The following is a 12,629-nucleotide window of genomic DNA, read 5'->3' as shown; positions in this document are numbered from 1 at the left end:
AATTTAATACTTATCTGCTTCAGTCAATTCAGATCAGTTACATTTACGTTCGCCCTTTGCTCCTAGTAAACCTACTCCCGACCCGTTCTTTCATCTGTGACGTCACTCTGAAGAGTTATTGTCTTTATCTCCACAGCGCTATCAAGACCTCAAGTCGTACATCTTTCGTAGAAGTGATCCAATTGATGTAATTGAGCAGTATACACGAAGAAGAACAAATACAGTAAAATGAAGACTTTCTTAGAGGCTACACGAAATTATTTTAGGATAACACAAATGTATAACGGTAGAATCATCTACGTAACATCCGGTCTCGCCATAACCGTTATGTCCCATTTTTACTGGTTTTGAATGTTTATTTTCTTTTTCATTCTTATTTGCATGCTGAAATAAAGATGTAAGGCAAAACGCTCTGAATAGAATATTTATTTTTGTCATGATAATATTTAAACAATATCATAAATTTCTTACCACACTGCGCTAGTTTTTTCTCCTCGGGAAAAAACAACAACAAATTGATGACATTTTGATGAAAGTCAAAATGAACGAGTATGACTGTTCGAAACTCGCTACTTTGCGACTTCTTCCAACTGATACTAGACTGGAGTTGCAAGGTCACGGTTTCACTAAACTTCCTCCAATTATTTATCTTTTGTTCTGCTTGAAGTAGACACAAAGCACCCTATCTGTTCTTGCCTAAGGACGTAATACGGCTGCCGACCCAACCTGGTCGGAGAATCGAACCCGGCACTCCTGCATAGGAGTTCAGTAACCAACCGCTGATCTTAGCCAAAAGACCAAAAATTCTTCATAAAAATATTCCAGAACTCTTAGCAAATACTTCAAGGAAATTGTCAAATCTTATATATTGTTTCATGGTCAAGAGGAACCTGTAAGTAATTTTTCTTACGTTTCCCTTAAAATAATTTTCTGAGCGTTTAGAAAAGAATTATGCTAACGTTGACGAACAGATCAAATATGTAATAAAAACTGAGAGAATCACTTCGGTCGTAGCAGAATTTAAACTTTCTCACATCATTTTTTTCTATATGAGTCTATGTGTGACATAGTTTAATAAAATTTTGACCTAATGTGTCTTTCTGTTGTGGGCTGCCTGACCTTATGTGTCTTTCTGTGGTGGGCTGCCTGACCTAATTTGTATTTTATGTCGTGGGCTGCCTGACCTAATGGATCTGTCTGCAGTGGGCTGCCTGACCTAATGTTTCCATTTGCTGTGGTCTTCTTGACATAATGTGACTATTTGCAGTAGGCTGCCTGACCTTATGTGTCTATCTGTGGTGGGCTGCTTGATCTAACGTCTGTCTGCTGTGGGTTGCCTGACCTAAAGTGTATGTCAGCTGTGGGCTACCTGACCTAACGTGTCTGTCTGCGGTAGGCTGCCTGACTTTAATGTATCTATCTGTGATGAACTGCATGACCTAACGTGTCATCTGTGGATAGCCTGGCCTAATGTGTCTATCTGTGGTGTGTTACTTCTCCTAATGTGTCTGTCTGTTGTCGCCTGCAAGATACGTAAAACAATAAACCCGCAACTGCACACTGCACTTTGTAATTACCACATATGGGTTATTGTAGAGTTTCGTGAAATCACACGCACAGCGGAACGGAATAGTCAACTCTCCCTCCAATGAACTGTAATAGCTGTTTGATTGTACCATTCTGAATACATTGAACCTATCGTAAATCTTCAGCATCCAAGTAACCAAATGGTGTTTGTGCAGTGTCACTGCCAGAGACCCTTTCAAAACGGCGAAAATTTAAATACAGCGTGAAACAAACAATACTGTGAAAGGGTACAAATTTAGCGCGTAATTTTTAATATTCATCATAACTATGCCAACCGTTTCACAGTAAATCTTAAGCGATTTTAAAAACTATTTCGGTAATTAGGCATGTAACACTTCAGGCAGACTCTTAATGACTTCTCTAATATGACGTATATAGCTTTAAAAAAGTGAAATACTCCTTAAAGAGCAAACGACTCAGACAAATTGCCTATCTTTCTTTAAACACAAATGGTGGTATACATTATTTAAGGTCTTTAAAAAAATGTACAATCACACATCAGTAATTATGCCAACAACTTCCCTGTAAAGCTAAGGCAACTTTCGAACATTATAGACTAATATCAGACATGAGGCCCAGGTTGCCCGCAATAATCCATCATAAGTAAATTTATCTTTTTTTTTTAATTCTATACCTCACCCCTAGAAGGCATTTGCACTAAAAACAGTCCAAAAGTTTCATCCAATGCCGATACGTATAGTTGTCTTTCAAATGCTTATCATCGTCGGATATTTACTTAAACAAAATACAGTCCAAACAGAGCTGTCAGGGGAAGTTGCTATTTCCCTTGCAATTCGTAAAGTGAAATTCGAATAAGTTGACTGTCTTGTCCCGAAGTGCACGTGCATGAAATGAAATACTATCACGACGCTTCGAATCTACTCAAGATAACGATAAATGCGAAGTAACAAAACTATCTGATATTAAAGAAAAAATGTGAGGAGTACGGTGAAACCGGGACCTGATGACCATTTCGACACAGAACGGCCAGCTCAACACTAGTACGACTGACCGAGCGGACAATGACTCATCGACAGTGGCAAGGATGCCGATGCAATGAAGCTCTGCGCGACACTGTATAATTATTTCAGCTTCATCAATAGTGTAGAAATTGATCTGCCTTTCCCGGCGGAAGTTTCCAAAATTTTCAAAGGATGTTCCATTTGCCAGTCTTTCTGTAGGCCGTAAGGGCTTTGTGCGCCATCCTGCGGATCCTGGAGTTGGGATCACGGTTGAACTCTTCCAAAGCTTCAGCCACGTCAGATTCCAGATGGTTTGGGGACCCGTCACAGAGTGTGTGGAGAACCTAGGTAATAATAATAATAATATTAATAGTAATAATAACAATAACAATAACAACAACAACAATAATAATAAGCGCCAGCGTTGTTGTCGTCTTCGTCGTGTGTGTGTGTGTGTGTGTGTGTGTGTGTGTGTGTGTGTGTGTGTGTGTGTGTTGATGTCTAACATTGGGGCATCTTGTCACTGACATATAGCATCAAGCACCATCCAGTCACATTATCCTGACGCCAAGCCGACCAGTCCTAACACTAACCTCTTAATGCTGAGCGCCAAGCAGTCTGCTGCTATTACCATTTTTGTAAGTCTTTGGTATGACTCGGCCGGAGATCGAACCCGGGACCTCACGTATCAGATTCGGACACTCTAACCACATAGACCACCGGAGCGGTCATCATCGTCTTCGCCATCATTCTCCTCGTTGACAAGATGGTCAGAATAGTTTTCATTTAGAATAATATCTATATTTGAAGATATAGCAAGAATGATTCTTTAGAAAGTCTGAAAAAAGTCGCTTTAAAAAGAGGCCATTCACATATGATTGACCAGCATGCATATTCTTAAAACCCAATAAATAATGTGGTGCATTATATTCACGTGACGTAAAGAGTGATCGCAGTGAATTAGAACACGAGATTCAAAACAATTTCTAGATTTGAGAGTTAGCTCTTCATCTATTTATATTTTTGTGAATTAATATTTACCATGATTGGTTGAACATAACTATTAAAAGCTGATAATAATTATTGTACATTGGCGTTAAATGAGAACGCACACGAGTCATACAATAATGACACAATTATCTCCCTTTTGATCTATAACATAATTAGTTTGTCGAAGCAACATCAACTTCAGTCAACATTGTATTTATTTATTTACTGATTGATTTGTACAGTTAAATTCATAGAAAATATTACAGTAATATCTCGTGCTCCAGGAATAAATAATCATACCATGGACATTGGTTATTTTCATCTGTTTTCTTTGCTGGTACAGGGGAGAACATAACAAAACTTTGTAAGTACAATCAAAGTTCTATTATATAATAATAAGTCATGATTTAATAGAAATAAGAGTAAGAACAGAGAGAGAGAGAGAGAGAGAGAGAGAGAGAGAGAGAGAGAGATTATGCAAACAGTACAAGTCCAAGGAGTGTCTTAAACAGAAAAATATATACTATCAATGATCCGAATGAAAACACCTTTGATACATTTCAATCAGTATGCAGAAGAGTCGCAACAGGTTGAATATGAAAGCAGTGTATATAGCTATCCAGACTTCTGCTCAGTTTTTAATGCGTTCATAATTTTGCTAACAAATATGATTTAAGTTTTCACTACCATATTGTTTCAAAAAATGTCATTGAATATTGACAGTTCAAAGTATTCGGACGCATGCAATAATATATTTTTCTCGAATTCAGTCTAGCATCACTAAAGAATTCACACTCAGAGAGACAATATGTCACCCTAAACGATATTCTCATACTTGGTACATTTTCTTTCTTCATTTATTCCAGGGCCAGTTTCAACGGGTAAATTATCGGCTGATGTCCTAAATTTCAAGATAGTTTCACTTTTTCCTTTAGAAAATTTGACAAAAATTCTTACAATTGAACAAATAATTAGATCTAGATTTTCATCTGTTAGTATTTTTATAAATGGTATGGTCAATCAAGTAATAGGTTAAGAGTCTAACGGGCTTGATCACTAACATGATTCATTATTTTGCACAACAATTCCTGGAATTTGAGAAGAAACCGCCTAGATATTTATAATTTTTAAACTACGACCATTTAAAATGAATTGTAAATGGTTGACATTTCTTGGTACAAAACTCCCATTATATTGGCTTTACAATAAATGGCAATTATTTTCCAATCCTTGCAGCACTGGACAAAAAATTTAAACTCTTTTGGAGTTTGATTGCAAATTCTGAGTTTGGAAAACTTGAGCTGAGCACGTGCTCAAAGTTGGGATATAACTAAAGAGGGAATCGACAGACCTACACCACGTGCTTCAATAATTAAGGTTCCACTTTACCTGCTGCCTGACGTTGTCTGCTTCGTCATCAATCATTTCCAGCACGCGATTCCAGAAGTCGGCTAGGTCGGCCTTGACCCTACATGGGCACATCTCGCGCAGTGCACGCTGTCGCACCTGAGGGTTAGAGTGCTTTGTCAGGTCAATAATGACGTCGATGTCGGTAGTTTCTGAACAAAGACGAAGAGCTTCCTTCATTTCGAGGGTCGACATTATGAGCCTGAATAAGAAATTTAAATATATATTTGTTTATAATTTAATCATCAATGTGTGCGATGTTTCCTATAAAATTACTACTTGTTGGATCTATATCATGCATATGCTTGAAATATTAGGTAGAAATAAGCAACTTCATGCCGCCTTTCCTTATATTGTTATCGACAGGGGTCCATATTTTTCATGGAATGAATTTTATTCAGCGCCTTAATTACTGGTTACGTAAATAGAAGTCTTTTGATTTTTCTAATATTAAAGCAGTCTGACCAGCGGGAAATAACTGGCTAGTAAAAGGGGTAAAATGTTGGCACAATTTAAATTTGTTGACCACAGAATCACAGAGGACTTCAATCTGCTGATTTTGCCAATAAGAACAGGGGGAAAAAAGTAGGTTTAAAATAACCATTTTTTTTAAAGACACGGAGGATCAGTAACCACTGACCGATTAAAAGAAAAACAAATAACAAAACAAAACAGAACAAAGCTAAAACAACATCAGCCAAAACGCCTCCAAACGGGGTGATATTTTGAGGCGGTGATCTGACGATTTTTAAGACGGTTAAAGATAATAGGAGACAAAATGTTACATATAACAATAAAACATCGATGACATTGAGTTCAAGGATACTCGAGACTCCCGGGAGTTCAGCGTCATGTATTATATTAGATTTGACCAAGGGCAGACTAGCCACCGAGTCACAATCAAACAATTCCAAAGTAATCAACAGTTTTTCTTGCGAGTATCCTAGTCTTTGACATGAAATCAGCCATATGCCACACACCGAGCCATATATAACTACTTAGAATCATCTACATGCATAAAATAGGAGAAAGTTAAATATAAGAAACCAAGATGATAGCATAATAAACGCCAAGTTTGTGGCATTTTAAAACGAATTATATGGTAAACTCAATAATCATGTCGCTTTTCTTTCCTTACACATGACATAAAAACTATAAATATCTCAGACGACCAAGTGTAAATTTGTAATTTGAAGACCCATGTGTGTGTGTGTGTGTGTGTGTGTGTGTGTGAGAGAGAGAGAGAGAGAGAGAGGAATGTTTGCACTAAAGCCCATCGCAAACGGAGTTTGGGACACACACACAATTCATCGGATGTCGAGTGGGATGTAAATTCTTGTAATATTATACATTTCTTAACGGAGTCATTTTTTCAACTTTAACCCACATAATAATAATAATAATAATAATAATAATAATAATAATAATATGAATACTACTACTACTACTAATAATAATAATAGTAATAAAACACAATTTTCGAGTATTGTTTCATCCTCAGTACTTAACTGTGTTACTTGCACAAGAGGGAATTTTACCTTGAATCCAGGGAGACTTCAAACTTAAAATTTTCTTTAAATTCACCAATAATCCCGTAATAGATTAACTCTGGCGATTTTATATGAAGTCTTCTGACTCTCACACACTTAGAGACAGAACAGACTTTTATATACCCTCTTGGTCTCGATTGCACAATTGTATGACAAATCCAATATAATATACACTTCTGAACTCGTATTTTGAGAAACGTTATTTCTATTGATTGTGCAATAAACCTAAGTTGAAGCGATCTTCACGTGACCTTGTTTTTAACACTAGTTGGTGTTACTAAAAATACCTATAATACGGGTTAATTTCATTTTGCCTATTTTTTCGTATCTGTTACATATAACATAACTTTAAATTTAATATTTATCGATGGAATTTCTACATTCATTTTGAAAAACAAAACAACAAAAAATCTGATGACAATTTGCGAGCACATCTCGGCAGTTGAGACGTGGCAGTAATAAGATTAGAAAGAGTTGTTTCCCTTACACTGCTGAAGAATCCAACAGCCATTTTAGACGTAACTGATATGTCAAAGGACACTTATTTTACATGAGGAAATGTTATGTTTATATTTTCATTCCTCTCTTTACTTTGTTATGTTATTTTCTTTAGAAAAAGGTAATATCTTTATACCTCACTGTATAAACAGTAATACAATTAATAAGTAATGACTATCAATTAGTTGTCCACAAATACCAAATACCGTGGGGATGTAGCTCAGTGGTAGAGCGTCCGCTTTGCATGTGAAAGGCCCCGGGTTCGATCCCCGGCATCTCCACTTTTAATTTCCCTTTCTGTTTTATGCTGTGCTCAAGAACATACATAAATAAGCGTGCATACTTGACTAATTCCAACGAACATAACAAAAGCCGGGTACGTGATTTTCATTTTTCCCCTCTAAATTCCGACATATGAAATGAGAATGCCTCCCATGCTGACAGTTGAAAGCCCCAATGATGGTGTCGAATTAAGACAGCATCAATAAGTCATGTTTGTGCTTACGTGCCGTTCAGAGCGCCCTAAACGCGCGCGCACACACAAACACACATACACACACACACACGCACACACACACACACACACACACACACACACTGGCTTATTTATAAAGACAACGCTTTCATACCATGAAAAATTAACAAGTAATGTCAGATGATCCACTCAGCGTAACTTCATGTGCTCGTGGATTAGTCACTCGTGATAAAACGTTTCCCTCTTCTGTTATCAAATATTTCCTCATACCCTCAGAAAACATTGGTGTCCTTTGTGCATGATATCATTGAACCTTGCGTTCTTTTTTCTAATCAATGACTTTAGCTGTGGCTCTCATTTCTGATCAATGACTTTATCTGTGGCTCTCATGTAATATGTTATTTAAAATTCAATATGTTAATTCCTTTTTCTTCCTAAAGTGCAGTTGGGTACGAAAATCCTTTATTGTCATTTGTTAAAAATATGAACTTTGGAAATCAATAGGTTTTGTTCCTTATTTTCCAGTAGTGCAGTAGGGTGTGTGAAAAATCCTTCGTTCTTGCAAGATTGTTATAGATCCTGTTTATGAAAAGCACGTATTATTTTTTTTTTAAATTAGAAAGAAGCTAAATTGATTATTGAGATTACAGCAGGAATGTGCAGTTTTATGAATTACAGTTTTTCTCATATATATTTACAACCATTTTGAAATGCGGTTTTTATAACAAAAAGATCTATGCGGAAACAAACACAAAAGTAAAATATACTAACAACGATATATACTAATATCTACCATTGGAAAAAAACTCATGTGAACACATACTTCGTCATTGTAATAAATAAGAAATGTTTTGGAAAGGAAGAATAGTGTTTATAGTGAGAGAAAATCAAGCGGAAAGAGTGATCAGAGAAAACCAAAAAATAAAAAATATAAATAATGAGAGAAAACCAAAAAGTTTAAAGCACAATCTTCCCAGTCTAAATATAACTTCATTGAAAAATGGTCCTGAATAACTAGGCGTGGAACGAATATGTCTAAAACATGTGCCAATATAATAAAAAAAAAAAAATCAGTTGAATGTTTAAACAGTAACATATTTAAATATTTAAAGGATCCCAACCCCCAACTCCTATTGTGGATGAATTTCAAATTTCAACTTTGCTTTCATTTATATGGTTATATTGTATCAATACATCAATGCACTTTTCACAAAATTCTTTACAGGATGTGAGTTTAGCGCATTTTGTTTTGTTTTGTTTAAACTCTGTGAAGGACATTTAATAGTTATGTCGGTTGGTCAGTGGTAATCTACAGTGGCATATGAATGGTGTGTAGCTGGTAGGGCATAATCTTAGAATTAAGGTGTATGTTACCCATATAAATGTTGGCAGGGAATAATCTTAGCATTAAGGTGTATGCTACCCATATAAATGTTGGCAGGGCATGCTCTTAGCATTAAGGTGCATGCTACCCATATAAATGTTGGCAGGGCATAATCGTAAGTAGTGAAGTGGGGCGGTATAGGGTCTATGGGAATTAGCATTATAAACACCCCTGGGTCACTATAGGGTCTATGTAAATTTAACATGGACAAAAATCCTGGGTCGGTATAGGGTCTATGAGGAATTAGCATTACAGACTTCCCTGGGTCTGTATAGGGTCTATGTAAATTTAACATTAATTACCCTGGGTCTGTATAGGGTCTGTGTAAATTTAACATGGGAAACAAATCTTGGGCAAGTTGAGCCTCAATGGAAATGGAACAGGGTCGGGACCCTATTTTAATACGGTCCCGACCTGATGGGTCTATGGAAATGGAACAGACGAAAATTGAAACAGGGAGGGGTCTCTATTTTTTTAATAAAAAAAATAAAAATAAAAAAGGGGTAGGCAATTGAAAGTCTATCTCTTTTCGAGAGATTGGAGTGGCCCTGAAAAGGGCCTTTGGATTTATGTTAATATGCCCTTAACATAAAGGGCATCTGCGGCATCTTCTTGTCCTCAAGCTGGGTCTTACTGCAGGGCCATAAATCAGAGTCCTCTTGAGGCATCCTTGTCTCTCCACATACACTCTTCGTATCCACAGACTGGTGTCTGACCTGTGGACAACTGTCCACTTGGATCGGACATACATTAGTATGTCCGTCCTGAACATCATCGAAGAAACAAGGGTTGATGATTTGACTGTGGTCCACATCTTGAGGCGCCGAGAACAGGTGAATAAATGCAGTGAACTGCGCTTATTTATAGGTAGAGGAAGGATTGAAACGGATTGAGTTCATTGACCAATCCAAACACACGTTACAAAATTCGTTCAACCCGCATCCAATCCGAAGAGAGCAGTCTGTGACGTCACGTGGTCTATATAGATTCGCTAGCGCCTGTGCGCTGTCAATCCATGTGACAGTTATTTCAACATGACGGAAACTCAGAAAACGATACATTGGGGTGCACCAGCAGTGGAGACCGCCCAAGGGAACCCGGACTTACTTTCAGAAGAGGTGAATTGGGATTTTGTGGATTTTCTTACCTCGCAAGAATTTGTTCCGGAAACTTCGTCACCTTCTTCATTACCGCACGTGGAGAATTTTAGACAGAAACAGAAAGAAGAATTGGAGAAATTTATACAACAGCAAAAGGAAGCGGAACAAGCTTTTCTCCTGCAGCAACAACAGCAAGAAGAAGAGGTAAGAAAAAAACAACAACAAGAAGCAGCAGCAAATAAACAAGGGTGTGAAAATCAAACGGTCACGGTATTGTTAGACATTTTAGCGGAGTTAAGAAGTCTGAAACAAATGTATCAGACTTCTTTATTACGACCGAAGAGAATACGACCTTCCCGAGCTGAACACTCCAACCCTGTGACTAAACCTACCGTGCCACCCTTAGTGATTTCAACCAAATCATCATCATCATCATCAACAGTACGCAGTCCAGAAGTAGGCCTCGGCCGTGGCAAAGGCTTAAGGCAGTTAAATTTGATTGCTTAAACTCACCCCTACACCAAAAAAGGCCCTTTTCAGGGCCACCCACGTCTCTCGAAAAGAGATAGACTTTCAATTGCCAATAACTCAAAAAAAACATTTTACCCTATAGTATGTGTATAAGTGTGTGAGTGTACGTTCTTATTTTAAAATCAAAACTCAAAGACACTTATCTTTTTATAATTAATTTATTCTTTTATAAATACTTACAATTCAATTCACAATTCACAATTCACAGTTCTTAACATAACACTTTAAAAAGTTCATAGACGTCTTCTGTCTCATTGTTTAGTCTCTCTGTTTTTTCAATTTCTTCACCGTCACAGGCTTTTCTTCTTCTTCCTCCTCACTTTCTTCCCTTCTTCTTTTCTTCTCCTGTTTCTTTTTCTTCGCCTCTTGTAAATAGAATTGTCTTCTTTCCTCCTCTTCTTCCTCTGAAGAATCCCTCTCTTCATCCTCTGAAGAATCCCTCTCTTCTTCTGACTCTTCTTGTTTCTTTTTTGGGCAATCTGGAGATCAATGTCTTTTTTCTTGACAATAATAACAGGTATCTTGACTTTTGTCTTTTCTAGCCCCTTTTTTTCTTTTTTGACGGTCTGGACACTCTGAAGACCAATGCCCTTTCTTCTGACAGATATAGCAAGTATCTTGACTTTTATCTCGCAAGGAAGGAGAGTAGTCCGTCCGCTGGTCTGAAGTAAATTTTCAAATGACCCCTCGCAAAGCTCTGATGAAATGTTCGATTTTTGCTGTCTCTTCCATTGTTGTGTTCGGTTTGAGAGTGAAATGAATAGTGAAAGGACAAGACACACCCCCTTTTATATACGCTGGTCTGCTAGGACTATAAATTAGCCCATGGTGTTTAAACTTTAGTCATTTGACGTTTTGTACTCAAGATGAAACGATCCAATTCATTTGAGAAGAAAGAAGAAGAAAGTAAGAGGCAGAAAATTGATCTATCGCCTCGTACCAGGGCTGAAGTCTTGGCACAAATTCATGCCAGTGATTTTGAAGAGGACATGAGTGAACCAGAATTCAAACCCAGAGAGTCTTCCTCTGAACAAAGTTCACCACCCTTAGTCAACCCTGAAAAGTACTATGACATTCGAGAGACAGAAAAGCGCTCCTCTAGAAAATATAGAACCACGGCTTACACGTACAGGGTGAAGTTTAAAAATTTCAAGTCCGATGTACCGTTAGAGAAAGCAGAAGGGTTCATCACCGAGACGTGGGATTCTTTGCTCACCACACTCAAGCGACAATGTCAACCCAAAGAAGACGATCGCTTGAGACTTTCCATACAACACGACGGCTTGAAATCCCCTGTTTGGATCGAGTTTAGCAGCCCTGCAGAATTGACCCCTTCCAAAGTCATGGACAAAATTCAACACGTACAACAATCCAATGACCAGTTTGACATCACCGACGGAAAAGCCACACTGTTTATGACCCACGTCTCTCCTCCTCAATGGACCGGACAACACAAAAAGATGTTATTGGTGAACGACCTATGCAGCATTAAGCGTAGCCTCGTCCGAATTCACAATTCTCAAGACCAGATGTGTTTAGCCAGGGCTATAGTTGTGGGACGAACCTATGCCAACAAGAACGACACGGTAGAATGGAAAAAAGACTGGGAGAACATTCGACAATCGGATCGAGCCAAACAACGAAGAGAAGCAGAACTCCTGTTACAACAAGTCGGCCTGTCCACAGACACACCCTGTGGCATTCCTGAGATGCAAACATTGCAAGATATTTTAGCTCCACGCTACACCTTGAAAGTGCACCCTCAAGAAATGCGTGGGCCTCTGTTGTTTCGAGGGAAAGACTTTAAGGATGGAAAATACATTCATGTCTATCATCACGATGACCATTTCGATACCATTACCACTATCACCGGATTCCTGGGATATGTTTATTATTGCGAGAAATGTGACTATGGCTATAACAATCGAGAGCAACACAAGCATTGTGGATCGAAATGCTCAGCATGTTTGGCCTCTCCACCCTGTCTGAGCGAAGGGCAAGAACCAGTGCATTGTTCAACTTGTCAGCGCACGTTTGTCAGCCCTGCCTGTTACCAACAACATTTGAAGACGCAAGGTTCACAGAAGAAATGTGCTTGTCAACTCCTGAGATTGTGCCCTACGTGTGGCCAAGGCATACGTACCA

At 38.0% G+C, this 12,629-nt stretch overlaps 1 protein-coding gene and 1 non-coding gene across 2 annotated transcripts; one reads left to right on the top strand and one right to left on the bottom strand.

The window, feature by feature from the left end:
- Window positions 1-417: 417 nt before the first annotated feature.
- LOC149799116 (uncharacterized) lies at window positions 418-6,638 on the bottom strand. Its single transcript, XM_089958135.1, has 3 exons — window positions 6,485-6,638; window positions 4,929-5,148; window positions 418-2,893 (listed from the first exon to the last, which is right to left on the bottom strand). Exons 2-3 carry the CDS (start codon window positions 5,139-5,141, stop codon window positions 2,735-2,737), a joined length of 372 nt encoding a protein of 123 aa, XP_089814261.1. The 5' UTR covers window positions 5,142-5,148; window positions 6,485-6,638; the 3' UTR covers window positions 418-2,734.
- A 565-nt stretch (window positions 6,639-7,203) lies between these two features.
- Window positions 7,204-7,275, top strand: Trnaa-ugc (transfer RNA alanine (anticodon UGC)). The gene has a single exon. It is a non-coding gene; the product is annotated as a tRNA-Ala (tRNA).
- The last annotated feature ends 5,354 nt before the right edge of the window (window positions 7,276-12,629 follow it).

Source organism: Sinohyriopsis cumingii, chromosome 5 (genome assembly GCF_028554795.1).
Source record: "Sinohyriopsis cumingii isolate HCF-2022 chromosome 5, ASM2855479v2, whole genome shotgun sequence".
NCBI lineage: Eukaryota > Metazoa > Mollusca > Bivalvia > Unionida > Unionidae > Sinohyriopsis > Sinohyriopsis cumingii.
This window is presented reverse-complemented; position numbering and strand designations above follow the sequence as displayed.